The sequence below is a fragment of the Sphaeramia orbicularis genome, chromosome 13 (assembly GCF_902148855.1).
Source record: "Sphaeramia orbicularis chromosome 13, fSphaOr1.1, whole genome shotgun sequence".
Lineage (NCBI taxonomy): Eukaryota > Metazoa > Chordata > Actinopteri > Kurtiformes > Apogonidae > Sphaeramia > Sphaeramia orbicularis.
The window spans coordinates 9634971-9650055 of NC_043969.1; the positions used below are offsets into that span (position 1 = coordinate 9634971).

Consider the following 15085-nt stretch of genomic DNA (forward strand, 5'->3'; position numbering starts at 1 on the left):
TGCAGAGATTTGCATTTCTAATTAATAATATAAAGAGTTTGAGAGAAAGTGCAGGAAATCTGTTATGCAAGCTGCAGACATTTAGATATAGCTGTTCTTATCGCTTTAATTGATTATCAAGATTTCAAGATTCAACTTAACATGAATACATTTTACTTAAGGCGAGCAAGTTAGATAATAACAACAATAATAATATTATTAAGCGGGTATTTGTTCGGCTGCAGCCAGGATGAGGAGAAGGTAAGGGGATGATGGAGGTGTGATAGCAGCGCGCAGCTTGGAGGTGAGAGGAGATAAAAAAAAAAAAAAAAAAAAAAGAAAAACGATCGAGGAGGTCTTCTTCTCTAGCGTTTGTGTGTGTGATAAGGAGGAGGAGGAGGAGTAAAGGAGGAAGAGGAGGAGGAGGGATGAAAGGAGGGGGGCCAAGAGACCCCGTCGCGTTTTGACCCCCGAAACCTTCCCGCACACCGCCACCATCACCACTCCTCCTCCTCTCCCCCCCCTCCTCCTCCTCCCCTTCTTCTTCTTCTTCTTCTTCTCTCCTCTTGAGACTGAAAACACCATCGCTCATTCCCAGCCGTGACATATCCCAGCCTGTCGCCGTATGCTGCGCGGACAGCGAGCAAAAGGAGCCAAAAAGGAGGGACGCTTTCTCTCCTCCACATACAAGCACCGAGCATCCCGACGGTGTTGAGCCGGACCGAGAGGCGCACCAGGCGGAGGCGAGGCGCTGCAGGAAGCCGCTGCTCCCCATCTCCAGCTTTCTGGACTACACCGGACACGGCCCGGACTGGACTGGATATATTTACGTTTCGGTGGGCCATTTTATACCTCTTATTGGTGTTTTGTATACTGGCCAACAATGTGTTCATCAGCCAACAGCATTTAATAGTCTGCAGGCTTTATTATAGCATTTATTACCGCTAAGCGTATTATAATCCATTAGGCTTAGTCTGTAAGAGGTAGAGTAAGTAAGAGTATTAGACGCCCATAAAATCCCATCAGAATGTTGTAATGTAAAATGCGCTGGGCTCGGAGTAAACACACTGATGACACACAGGAGGAGCAGCTCTCCACTGTTTTCCATCCACAGCCCTCTTTTTTTTTTGTCTTACCGGCTGCTTAAGCTTGTGTCCATCATGTTTGTAACTTCTACGGGGCTGGATATTAAAGCGAATTTACTTTTTTTTTGCAGGATTTGCAGGAACAGCGCAAGGCAGCAAAGCCTGCTGGACTGGCCGAGCAGCGCATCATCATCTCCGGTGTAGGACTGGCTGTCGAGTCGCATGGAGAAGAGGGTAGGTCTGCTGTGTCTCTTGCGAGAATGATTTAGATTTAGACCAGCGCAGGCTAAAGGATAAAAGATATCGATCATATCAGCCAGGAGGAGAAGATGTGAACTTCATTAGAAGCAGCATAATGGAAGCATATGGTTGGGAATCCTCTTTGCGCTGCTGGTCGGGTTGAGCAGGCACACAAAACAAGGCCCAATGAAACTGGCATGGACTTTATGTTTACAGAGACAGCACACAACATTTCAACAGTTTTGGCTGAATGATGCTTCCCCTAGAGCTGCAGAGAAGTGCGCTCTCAAACATTTCAAGTGGTCTCTTTATTGAGGCGCAAAGACACATTACGCACTTTTCTGCGCATTTATGTTTAGTTTTGGAAAGCTTAATCCCTGCGGTGCGGTGCAGTTTGTGGGAAACGGTGTGCATTTGCAGGATAAATGTCGTCAGGGTGATTTCATCCTCTTGTAAATAATATGGGATTAATGTTGGGTGATATCAGTCAGGCGTGACAAGGGGAGATAAGGGCTAGAGAGGAGTGTGGGTCATTTAGAGGGAGAGGAGAGGAAAGGAGATGCAGCTCTTCAACCCGGTAAGTAGGTCAGTTTTTTTGCTACACTGATTCGGAAGCATGGTGGTGGAGGAGAAACAGGCAGAGGCTGACGGGCAGCAGACCTATGGGTCGAAGAGAGCAATTAGACATGTACAGTCCGCAGACAGGAAAAAAAAAAATCACTGCTGTACAAAAACAGAGCATGAAGAGGCAGGGAGGACTCATACAGCAACAAGAGTCTGCAAATGTGTTCAAAAGTAAAATATCATCAGGAATAATGTAGGTGTCTACTATCAGAAGTTCCGAAGGGATCACAGAAAATGAAATGAAATTTTCACAGTCTGCCTCTTTTCACATGCATTTTAATATGTATTCTATTTTATAATGATACTACAGGAAAAGTTTGACAAAATTTGAAGTAAAGCAAACGGGGGTGGTTGCTTCAGACTTTGGATGTTGTAACGAGGTAAACCTTCGAGATTTGAGCTTTGCAGAAACTCAAAAATAAATCTGCAACAGGTACAGTTGAGCTGTTTTCCCTGTTGTAAGCCTGCTGTAATATTTTATTTTTTGGCTAAAATCTAACAACTGTAGACGTCTCTCGAAAACTGATAAATATTTACATAAATTGTGTTTATAGCTGTAACTTTTATATAAAAGGTGTGGGCCATTTTCCATAGTTTGTTTCAACTTTTCCTTGTTCTTCTCAGTTTAATTTGTGCAGTAAAAATGTGCGGCAAAATAATACAAAAAAGTCTGGAAATATAACCTAGCGCGTGGGGAATGTTTAGATTTCAGTATTTTAGGTCAAATAACTCTAATAAGAGTTTTCTTAATCGACGCACTGTGAAAACGAATGAACTCGTCCTGGTTGGAGGGATTTTTCTGAATGTACAAAAACGAAGAAAGTTCAGAATTATAAGCATAACTAATTATATGTTTAAAAAGTCACGACAGTGTTTATGAAGAATATTATACAGTTTATTAAATCATTTACCTGTTGAAAAGTGAAATGTTAAATTAGAATTGGAGCGGGTGCATTCGTTCTCCCAAATGCTACATTTTTCTGTTGGGAAAAAAATGACCAAGTATAGGCTTTGGTTCCTCAGAGTTGGAGGACGTGATTCCTGCAGCTCTTGATCTGTTTCTGGGCCCTGGGGACTTGTCAGAAGTGGCACTTATTCGCCTTGGCCTGTAAAAACTTTTATGCGTCTGTTGAAACAACACAATTAAAAACACTATAGCGCTAAAATGTTGTCCTGCCATCTGAAGCCTGTTTACCAGCTCCGTGACTCTAAAAAGGGAAAATTCACGGAATTTGTCATCTCAACTTGTGCGCTTTGATCCGCTTGACGCACAGAAACCCGATAGGGTCCGAGCGTAAAGAGAGACGCGCAATCCGATAGCGGTGATTGTGTTAATAGCCAAGCCTCCATAAAACTAGAAGGTGTCCAGGGCCAGGGCCTCAGAGCAGGTGCTTTCTGTGATCCCGATGACCATATGGGACTGAAATACAACAATTTGATAAGCCATTTATGTTCCCAAAGTGGGGTCTGGAGACCTCCAGGGGTCCTGCGGTGGGGTTCCAGAAAGGCTGGGTATGCACATAGAGATGAATAAACTGATTTATCTAACATTTAACATATATCAGAACAGTGAGGAGATAAAAGGTTAATGACTTTTATGTTGGGTTTTACTCTCGCTGTCTCACCATTGGCTATTACTTTTCTTCTATAGCCTACAGCTAAGAATGAATAATGACAAAGACCATATTCATCTTAGTTTTCAGGAGTTCCAACATCTTATAAAAGTGTAGTAAACATATATTATCTTGCTGCCAATCTTGAAAAAAGAGTTCAACCATTTCTAACAAAAGTGTATGTTTTTATGTACTGTAGGTTTACAGCCACACACTGTGGTAAATCATAACCTCTAGTGGTAGCCTGCAGAGGAGATAGCCTCCTCTGGAAAAACTATGTCTGGGTGATCATAACTTTTATGGCGTGGTTAAAATAACACAGAACTGAAAGGTGTCTGTACAGGCCGCCTCGCAGTTGTTGTCTGTCTGTGATCCTGGTGGTCCTCGGGGACTGCCAGGGGTGTTCCTTTAATCCAGCAGAAAGAGAAACAGAAGCAGATCTGCTGACCTGAGCATCACTGCCTCAGAGACAGAAGCTGCAGAGGAGCACAAATTAGCTCTGTAACACAGAGAGAAAGAGTGTGAGAGGGGGAGACAAGGGAGTCAGTCATGTATATTCATGATCCTCTGTGTGTAAGTGCTGCTGAGTGTATGTTTGTCTGTGCTTATGTATGTGCATGTGTGTGGTTTTCTTTGTGAGTGTGAAGTGTATAGGAGTGTGTGTGTGTGTGTGTGTGTGTGTGTGTGTGTGTGTGTGTGTGCGTGGGTGTGTGTGTGTGTGTGTGTGTGTGTAGGTGTGTGTGTGTGTGGGTGTGTGTGTGTGTGTGTGTGTGTGTGTGTAGGTGTGTGTGTGTGTGTGTCTGATCCACACATGTTGTGTGAGCGGGCCCCAGTGAGGCTGTCACAGCGGGTTGTGAGGGACGTCTCAGCACGACTCCTGTCTAGTCTGAGTTTAGGAGGGAGGAGACAGCATTAGCTGCTACACAGTCATCGTCTTCCCTCCTTGGAGCTCATCTCTCCTCTCTCTCCCAGATCCTCTTGTCTCCTTTTAAGCATTCATAATAATGCTTTACTTCATAAGAGTGTACTTTAGTGCAAATAAACTTTAAAAAGAACTTTAAGTTTATTTGGAAGGGATTCATGATCCCAACAGTGGTAGAAATTTCTCCTGTAGTGTTAAATTATTAAGATAAAGTTTAATAATGAACTCCATCACACACATACATTGAAAGCACCAGACACAAAACTGCAGTAATATTGTGCATGCATCTTTACAGTTAAGGGATGCCTGCATCAAAAGAAAAAAATATATATAAAAAAGTAGGGACGAACTATTAATTGAAATATTGTCAAAATTTCAGTATGGCAGTGTTAAGCGCAGCTGCTGTGATATTCAAAACACAATAGTGGCACTCTGTGTCGCAACATACCATCATAAAGGAATCATTGTGGTGCTACAGGGATAATGCTCAAATAATGCTACAAATAATAAATTCCAGACATAAGGGAACATGCTGCAAGTCAGCTGAAATCATATTATTGTAACTTTTTTTCAAGCAAAATTAAATGAAAAAATAAATCGCAAAAACCATGACTCATGAACAGCAGCAATATTGTAATGTGACCCCCCCCCCCATAGTATTAACCCTAAAACACACATGTCACAGTAAAACATAATTCTAATCTACAAAGTATATATATATATCCTCATAATGATCCTCAGCAGCTCACACACACTGCTGCAGAAACCTCACACCAGACCAGTGTATAATGTCGTGTCACTAAAGCCCCCTGACAGCTCAGCAACATAATAAAATCCCAGTAAGATTTGATGTCAGACAGCACAGATGTCAAATGTGTCTCATGTTTTCTGTCTTTCCATCTAATTGTGTTTCAGTATGAAGAACTGGTGCACTACTCAGGGTCAGAGGGCATGTCGGTGGGGGGGTACGGGGACGATGTCAGGCCGCTTCCTCCCCCACATTATGGAGCCACCATCCCCGACTCCCTCAAACACCACAAAGACCAGATCTACGGGTAAGCATGTGTTTGCATGTGGTGGACGCAGTGATTTATGAAGGCTGTCAGAGGGCGAATCTGTTTAAGCTACATGTGCACTTTTAGCAGATTAACCTACAGCATTTATTTGTATACCGTGAATGTAAATATATGTAAAGCATGTACAGTTGTCTGTCTCATAAATACTGTGCTATAAAGTTTCTTGTAACACATTCTGTAAATGTATCCCGTGTACACTCTGTCAACTGTTATTGTGTTTATGTATAGTATGTTAACTGTGTCTATGTGGGTCTATGTGTGTGTGTGTGTGTGTGTGTGTGTGCAGTCACCCACTGTTCCCACTGCTGGCCTTAGTGTTTGAGAAGTGTGAGCTCGCCACCTGCTCCCCTCGAGACTCCACCTCCCTCTCAGCCACCTCCCACCTGCCAGGCATGACCAATCACAGCGACGTCTGCTCCTCCGAATCCTTCAATGACGACATCGCCGCCTTCGCAAAGCAGGTGAGTGGCAGTCGGGCGAGCCAATCACAGTGCAGACGCCAGTTCATGCCTGCTTTCATAATTTTACAATATGTTTAATATTTCTTGCAGATTCGTTCGGAGAAACCAATATTCTCCTCTAATCCTGAGCTGGACAACTTGGTATGTCACACTGACATACATCATAGTCCATAAAGCACATTTCGCGTGTTCATCGGTGTGCGTTTTGTATTGTGTTTATATTCATTTTACTGTACTATATTATTTACATTTTTCCCTCGACAGATGATCCAGGCTATACAGGTTCTTCGTTTTCATTTGCTGGAGCTGGAGAAGGTTGGTTAAACATCAGCATAGTTTCATGTCAGCATTTTCCACCCTTACTGTGACACAAGGTTCGCGTTTGATCTCGTGTTATTGATGAAATCTGGATCAGGATAAGAACACAACATCCATCTCCTCTTTCTGTCTCATCGCTTCTCTTTTTCTTTAAGGCCTGTTACTCTGCCACTCTAAATGATGACATGAAACGTGTACTTCTGGCATGAACCCTTAATCTGTATCCAAACAATAATAATGCACTCATGTAAAATATAATAATGACTAACAATTAATACCAGAATAAGCCATTAAATTACTTAAAGGATATATGAATTAAATCCTTACACATTTACTGTTCATCTTACACTATGGTAGATGTTTGATATAATCATTGTACAGGGTGGGGAAGCAAAATTTACAATGAACATTTAGTTGTTTTTTCTCAGCAGGCACTACGTCAATTGTTTTGAAACCAAACATATATTGATGTCATAATCATACCTAACACTATTATCCATACCTTTTCAGAAACTTTTGCCCATATGAGTAATCAGGAAAGCAAACGTCAAAGAGTGTGTGATTTGCTGAATGCACTCGTCACACCAAAGGAGATTTCAAAAATAGTTGGAGTGTCCATAAAGACTGTTTATAATGTAAAGAAGAGAATGACTATGAGCAAAACTATTACAAGAAAGTCTGGAAGATACTATTAAAGAAGAATGGGAGAAGTTGTCACCCGAATATTTGAGGAACACTTGCGCAAGTTTCAGGAAGCGTGTGAAGGCAGTTATTGAGAAAGGAGGACACATAGAATAAAAACATTTTCTATTATGTAAATTTTCTTGTGGCAAATAAATTGTCATGACTTTCAATAAACTAACTGGTCATACACTGTCTTTCAATCCCTGCCTCAAAATATTGTAAATTTTGCTTCCCCACCCTGTATTTTCTTGTTATTGTAAGATGAGTTGATATTCAGGTTTCACCAGTTGCTAAACACCTCTTTTCTAAACACACTCAACCAACTAACACCACAGGCATATTATTGTGAAGCCTAAGCAGTCACGTTCATGCTAATGACCTCTTCCCACTCGCATTGACTCCGTCTCTGCAGGTGCATGACCTGTGTGATAATTTCTGCCATCGCTACATCACCTGTCTGAAGGGCAAAATGCCAACAGACCTCGTCCTAGATGACAGGGAGGGCGGCTCCAAGTCTGACATGGAGGACTTCACTGGATCCTGTACCAGTCTGTCAGAACAGGTGAGTCCAAGAGAGGAAGGAAATCTCATTCAGTATTTTAACTCAGTCCATCTGATGTTTGAGTAATGACCCTGTGTTTCATCACCCCTTGTCCCTTGTCCTCGGCTCCAACCTCTCCTTTACCCTCTTTGTCTCTTTCTCATTCTTTCTCTGTCTACCTGCCTCTCTCTTTTTCTTTCTCTTTTCTCTCTCTTTCTCCTGGTTCTGGTCTGCAGAATGCATCATGGTTACGGGATCCAGATGAATGCGCTACCACTCCTTTGGGAACACCAGGCACCTGTGGCCTGCCTTCACACAGCACAGCAGACAACTGCAGCGACACAGGTACACACACACACTGAAAATACTGTATGTATGAGAAAACACTGCACAGCACATCAAACACAGAGGCAGGGTAACAAAGGTGTGCATGTGCACTATAGCCGTATCTGCACATACATACAACATTCATGTACAGGCTTCTATAGAGCATGCATAGTGTATTATAGCCTACTATAAATAATAGCATGTTTGCACTGGTGCAAGGTTAGACCCATAAACCATTTTGTTAGTCAGTGTTGATACAGTATCATTCTGTATGGTTATTGTAGTTATTCATTCTTTCCTGGTACTTTTTATTGTACTTCAATGAAGCAAAGGTAACACTCAATAATTTCCCCCTTAGGATTAGTGAAGTATTCTGATTCTGATAACCAAATGCAATGTAATTTCACCAGAGGTTTTAGTATTAGTACTATTATGGAGATAGGCTTTAAATTGGTCAGATTTAATGCATTCATAGAAATAATATTAATACAAATAAAGAGCAACAACATTTTTCACAGTAATCAGCTCATATTTATGCCCAAATTTTATATTTAGATCCTCATTGCAGATCTAAGATTCTCCATTAAGCAGTTACAAGAACATCTTTAGCCACTCTACTTGCAGTGTGCTTTGTAATGCATGTTGATGGTTGACAGCTACCTAATATAATCAAGCATGAAACTGTATGTGTAAAAGTAAGGATAGGGGTTAAGAAACTGTGCATTTCACACTTCTCTACATCTATGTTATATCTGTTAAATAAACACATTCTTTTATTTTCTGCAGGCGATGGTCTGGATGGAGGAGTGGCCTCCCCCAGTACAGGAGAGGAGGACGAGACTGACAGAGAGAGGAGGAACAACAAAAAGAGAGGGATCTTCCCCAAAGTGGCTACAAATATCATGAGAGCGTGGCTCTTCCAGCACCTGTCGGTGAGGGAGGCAGAATGTTTTTAATCACCTAAAAGTTAATTGTTACCCTCAACAATTATGAATTGAGATGATAATTAAAACCAGCCCACGGAGCAGTAACAAAACAAAGAGACCTTGTGTACAGTACGGCGTAAGAGAATAATTACTGCAAAGAGGATTTAGTGTGAGGCAAGTCGCTGACAAGAATAGACAGAGGGGGGATTGAGTGTATAATGGAGGTCAATTAAATTAAATTAAAAATCGGGGGATTAAGTGATTATATGAATATGTTCACCATTGAGGAAGTGATAGAAATGGAGTGAGTAATTGTGGGTGAGGTTATTAGATTGGTAATTAGCTATTAAATGAGGCAGGTCAAATGTTGCTTCACTCCAATTATTACAGTTGAGTGTGTGAGAGAGACAGAAATACAGTCAGAGAGAAAAGACACTGAAAATATATGAGTTCAGATGTGAGGTTGTCTGCATTCACCCTTAGATATCTCCTACATAAAGCAGCCACACCTGAGAATCTGGTATGTGTTTTGACTTTTTTAACCCCATATATCCTCTCCAGCACCCGTACCCATCTGAGGAGCAGAAGAAGCAGTTATCGCAGGACACAGGACTGACCATCTTACAGGTCAACAACTGGTCAGTGCATTCCCAGTCAATACACTAATTCTAGCCCTGTGGCTTATCAATAATCAGTTAAACTGTCTTGTTTAAATGTGAAGCATCAGCTTTCAAATTAACGACATAGCAGTTGCCACGTCAATAACATATTGACACGACAGCCTGGCACTAATATGAACAGTCTATGTATTCCTTTACAACTCACTTGAGATGCATTTTTGTGCTGATTAACTCTTTGTGTGTATTTTAGTTTAAATACTGTCAATTAAATAAGAGGTAGCACTTTTACAAGACTTTTGGAGAAGACTGTAACCTGTTTTATGAGAACAGCTGTATTTTCCTTAGCATTTTTTTTTTTTGTAAGAAGCCACAGTCCTGTAAAATCTATTTGTTCCATGCTCGTAAAACAGAAGAGCAAATCAATATTCAATAATCAAATTATTTTCTGCTCCTTTTCTGTCCCTGTGCACACACTGCATGATTTAACACATCCATAGCGTAGCGTCACAAAATATTAAACGCTCACTGGTTGTATTTATACTGCAGGTGTGAGTTTGAGTGAAAGGAATATTTGACTTAAATGTCAAATAATTAGCATTTAGTGAATTTATTTGTAGAAAATCACAACTGGTTAAAAATGCAAATAATCTGAATAAAACAAATACATATCAATTTTTAAGCAACAAAATGAAACATTTTAACTTAAGAAAGGTCAGTATGTAGTGAAATAACAGTGATTTTCATCCCAGCCTTCATGTTTCTTGTCTCTCACACGTTGCTGTTTGGTGTTTTATGTGAGTGACTGGAACAAAATGCAGCAGCTTCTCTTTGCTTGATGGCTTGTGGCCATCCATCTTTCTCTTGATCACATTCCAGAGCTTCTACAAATTCAGAGTGGTCACTATTTTTTTTTAGTGTTGTAGACACATTCGTAAAACATTTCTATGATGATTTAAGATGATCCGTTTTCTTGTATCCTAGTAACAGGTACACAAATAAAGAAAGGATAAAAGGTGTAAATTGCATCGTAATTTTTATATGTATAATTAGCATTTTTTGACATTCATACCTACATTGCAGCACAGCAAACACACTCCCACAAAGTCAATGTGGATCAATCAGTTACCACAGGCCGATCAATACCTGTTCTGCCCTAACGTTGATTTACTCTGCCCTCTCAAAGGGTTAAGTGGTTGTAAAAGGGAAAAGGTTAATAGTCTCCTGCTCAGCCTTTTTCTCCATTAACCAGTGGCCTTGTCCATCTCTCTCTCTTTCTCTCCCTCCCTGTGTTGACACTTGTTTTTTTATGTCTCTCAATCTTCGGCAGGTTCATCAACGCTAGGAGAAGAATAGTTCAGCCTATGATTGACCAGTCAAATCGCTCAGGTTGGTGTTTATAAGCCACTCATCTGGACTCTCTGTAAACCTCCATCTCTGTGTTTATATGAGTCATGTTGTATACTGTGTGTTTATATACTGACAGTGTGTGTTGTCCTCACAGGTCAGGGTGGTCCCTACAGCCCAGAGGGGGCAGCTCTTGGTGGCTACGGCCTGGACGGACAGGCCCACCTCGGCCTTCGAACAGCAGGTAGAGTCATCTGTTCACTGTCACATACAGACAGAACATTTAGTGTACAATATACAGAATGTTAAGCAGATCATAGATGACGGTGTACTAACGGTTGGTCACTGCTAACAAGAAATGTGTCGTATTAAATATTTTAGTAAGCACCTTCACACTGTTATGATGTTCTCTCTAATATAACTGTGTCATTATTAAATTAATTTAATTCATCATTATTGTCAATATTTGATAGCAGAGGCCAGTGTTGTGTAGAGTCATTTAATTTACAGACAACTTTAATTCCTGCCATCAACAAAAGTCAAAACATAATTTATTGGTAATTCTTGATAAAAACCTTTGTACTTGTTCTCACATTTGATTGCTTTTGATTGTTTGGTTTGGAAATTTTTTGTTTTGTTTTGTAAACTCTTCAGCACATTGATTATGAGAAAAAAAATATACAAACTTTTTTGTGTTACAGTTGGAACTTTTTTTGTAAAATTCTGGTCTATATAAAAAGTTTAATAATGAACTCAGAGTCTAAAAGTGCACAAAAATAAAAACAAATAAATAAATAAAATGGGCAGTGCAGTGGTTAGCACTCGTGCCTCACAGCAAGAAGGTCCTGGGTTCGATTCCAACACCAGTCGACGGGGGGTGGGACCTTTCTGTGTGGAGTTTGCATGTTCTCCCCGTGTCTGCGTGGGTTCTCTCCGAGTACTCCGGCTTCCTCCCACCATCCAAAGACATGCACTGATAGGTTAATTGGTTAATCTAAATTGCCCATAGGTGTGAATGTGAGAGTGATTGTTTGTCTCTATATGTTCAGCCCTGTGATGAACTGGCGACTTGTCCAGGGTGTACCCCGCCTTCGCCCCTATGTAGCTGGGATAGGCTCCAAGCGACCCCCGTGACCCTAGTGAGGATAAAGCGGGTTCAGAAAATGAATGAATGAAAAATAAATAAAATAAAGATGGAAGTAAAAGAGTTAAAATGGGCATAAATAACAATAAGGAACATGTAAGGTATGTAAACTCACATATTAAAAAATACATTTTAGAATCAAGTTTTGTTCAGTGACTGTGTTATATAAGATAGGAAACATATCAAACAGTCAAGGGCACAAGATAGAAAAGCAACAGCACAGTTATATAGACTGCTTATTTTTACATAAAACAAAACTATCTCTAAAATGTAAATAGGAGTAAAACAAAAATGAAGCTAAAGTTACATAGCGACATAAGCAAATTAATGCACAGGAAACAAAAGGACCCTTACCCCTATTGCACCTAAGTGAGGCCATATTTATATTTGAGGCCATGTAGACCCAGCCTCATGTAAAACCTGCTGGTTGAAGAGTCTTTAGGGAGGGTTTGTGGGACGTCTGTCACCTTGCCAGCAACCTTCACAATCTGGCCCAGGTGGTTTTTGTCCCTGATGTTCATACCTGGTCATAATAGTGAAAACAGAACTGGATTGAAGAACATGAACGTCTTTATAGAGGAGAAAACTATAATTACATGCAGTGCACACTATAAATTACCCAGCATTCCTCCAATGTATTGTTATTGGAAACAAAACTCCTAAAAATGACTTCAGTGACAGCTCATTAATCCCTCTCTCTGGCCCTTCGTTTCCCACCAGGTCTCCAGGGCATGTCTTCTCTGCAGGGTGACTACCCCGGCGCTCTCCTCTCACAACCAGGCTACCCACCGCACCCGGGACCCTCCCTCCATGCATACCCTGGCCCTCATCCCCACGCCGCCATGCTGCTCCACCCCCCCCCACATGCACACCCAGCGGAGCCGCTCCTCGCGCAGGGACTGGACATACACGCACACTAGCTGTAGGATGGACTGGGAATGTGTGTGTGTTTGTGTGAGAGGGTGAATTACAGTATGTGTGTGAGTGTGTGTGTGGGCAGATGTGTGTGTGTGTATGTGTGTGTGTGTGTGTGTGTGTGCATGGTTGGGTATGTGTAATGACGCATACAGTACACTATTTAAAGAAAAAAGACACATTGCTCCAAAAGTTTACATTCCCCACTGAAAGACACTGACCTCAATGTAGCTGTCCCACTTAACAACACACAAGTAGACATAAACAGACCTCTTACACACACATATACACAGTCTGGACCCACAGGTTTAAGCCATACCTCTTTTAGAGTAAAGTGCTTCCTCCTCTCCAAATGTCTCCACTGTGTCCTGTGGGTGAGACACATGCTTTAAACTACAACTCCCATCATGCCTACTGAACTGCAGGAAGATGCTTGATGGATCGGAGAGACACGTGAATATTTATCCGCAGACTTTAGTCTGAACGTTACTGGATGAGACTTGCTCCTGTGAACACGCCTTCTTCACAACTTCCTGTCTTCCTGCACACGTGACTGTCGAAGATAATACACACACAAACACACCTCCACACACTTAATTTAAAGCTGGTTTGCATTTTTTTCTTAATCTATTTTTATATTTATGTGTGCCACTCCAGGCGGATGCAGCTTCACATGATCTTGTTGAAATATTAGTGCTCTTCCTCAGCATGAAGCTAAACACTATGAATGACTTCCAGTCTGCCTCGCTCTCGTACCACTAACCTCCTTAAGATGCCAACAGGTGTCCATTACCTTAGGATCCTTCCTATACACAAGCAACACACACATATAACACACACAGCATCAAAAGCCATTTATACACACACACACACACACACACCAATGCACACATGCACACACACTGAATTCTGTAAGCATTTCTAGTTTTGTCTGTCTTTGGGTGTGAGGGGAGCTGCAGCCAAAGGACTCTTTAAACATTCTGCTCCCTCTCCGCTCTGCTCGGACTGCTGAAACATTTCTGAATGATGATGGGATCTACAGTTATGGTTAAAGTATTAAAATCTTTTTTGTAAGACTTGTCGTCTTGTGTTTGTGTTACATATTTGTAGGTGAATCTACCTGTGGTCACTGCGGTACTCTAATACAGAAATTCAATCACAGCAGTAGATGTATAGGACAATTTTTTTTATTTTTTTGTGGCTGTGGACCTACTTTTTTTTTTAAAATGACAAATTATAGTGACCTACTTCCACAATGTCCTTATCTAAAAATAGTAGGGAGCATAATACATTTGAGCATAAATGTACAAAGCAACCTTTTTTTTTTTGTTGTTGCCATTTCTGCATAACATTATACTGAACTGGCTCACCAGTTATTTCGGAGACAAATGTCTATGAAAAAAATGTTGGATTTTATTGATGATGATGATTTTTGTAAAAATAAACAAATCCAAAGGACATAGGGTTAAAAAGTTCAGCCACTCAGCATAAAACACAAAACACATCACCTCCAATTAAACAATAAAAATAAAATCTGCATCATTATTGAAAAATCCATTTATAAGTCTGTTAAATGATCATAAACCAGCTTTTAAAAGCTTCTGTCATTTAATAGCTTGTGTAAAATAACAGAAAACACAAGTCTTATTTAAGCTTATGTTACTGAAGCCATATACAAACGTTAAGAATGTTATGAGGCCAAATAAATGTAAATGCATTTCGGAGGCAGGAGCCGGTTCATTGTTTTTGTTTCCTTTCATTAAAACAATAAACACACTGTTCATGCATTTAGGTGGGGTTAAAAGTCTCTTTTTTTTTTCTCCTGCTTCCTGTTGAGAGTTTTTTTTTGAAATGCTTGAAATGCAAATTAATTTAGTGACCCAAACAGAATCTCTTATATGACCCACTTGTAGGTCACAACCCAGTCTTTGGGAAAGATGATATAGAGCTGTGTTTCCCAAACTACTATTCTAGGGCCCCACTTCTGAAAATGATAAACCATTCTGACCCAGTTCACAATGGGCCTTATCTAGAAATAGAGAGAAGATGGAATTTGTACAAAAATGAACTTTTCCAACTATTTTTACTGTCACTTCAGCATGACCTTATAAAATGATCATGGACTCATAAACCAGCCTTTTCAAAGAGATATAACTAATAAATCATATCTTCATTGCACATATTTTAAACAGCTTATATAAACAAAATAGATCTATTTTTATGGGAACTTTCAAATACGTTACCCTATACTGAGCTTTTCTTAAGT

At 40.5% G+C, this 15085-nt stretch overlaps 1 protein-coding gene across 3 annotated transcripts; it reads left to right on the forward strand.

Moving 5' to 3' along the window:
* The first annotated feature begins 504 nt into the window (after positions 1 to 504).
* Positions 505 to 13900, forward strand: meis3 (myeloid ecotropic viral integration site 3). Of its 3 annotated transcripts, none has more exons than XM_030153011.1 (13): positions 505 to 815; positions 1196 to 1298; positions 5379 to 5518; positions 5826 to 6000; positions 6091 to 6141; positions 6265 to 6315; positions 7415 to 7564; positions 7780 to 7888; positions 8657 to 8802; positions 9358 to 9434; positions 10744 to 10802; positions 10918 to 11004; positions 12625 to 13900. In XM_030153011.1, the coding sequence occupies exons 2-13, from the start codon at positions 1287 to 1289 to the stop codon at positions 12822 to 12824; spliced, it is 1257 nt and encodes a 418-aa protein (XP_030008871.1). In that variant the 5' UTR covers positions 505 to 815; positions 1196 to 1286; the 3' UTR covers positions 12825 to 13900. The 3 variants fall into 3 exon arrangements, with proteins under 3 accessions (XP_030008871.1, XP_030008870.1, XP_030008869.1); XM_030153010.1 differs by lacking the exons at positions 505 to 815; positions 1196 to 1298 and adding an exon at positions 1793 to 1881 and having other exon boundaries at positions 12625 to 12852; positions 12905 to 13900; XM_030153009.1 differs by lacking the exons at positions 505 to 815; positions 1196 to 1298 and adding an exon at positions 1793 to 1881.
* Positions 13901 to 15085: the final 1185 nt, after the last annotated feature.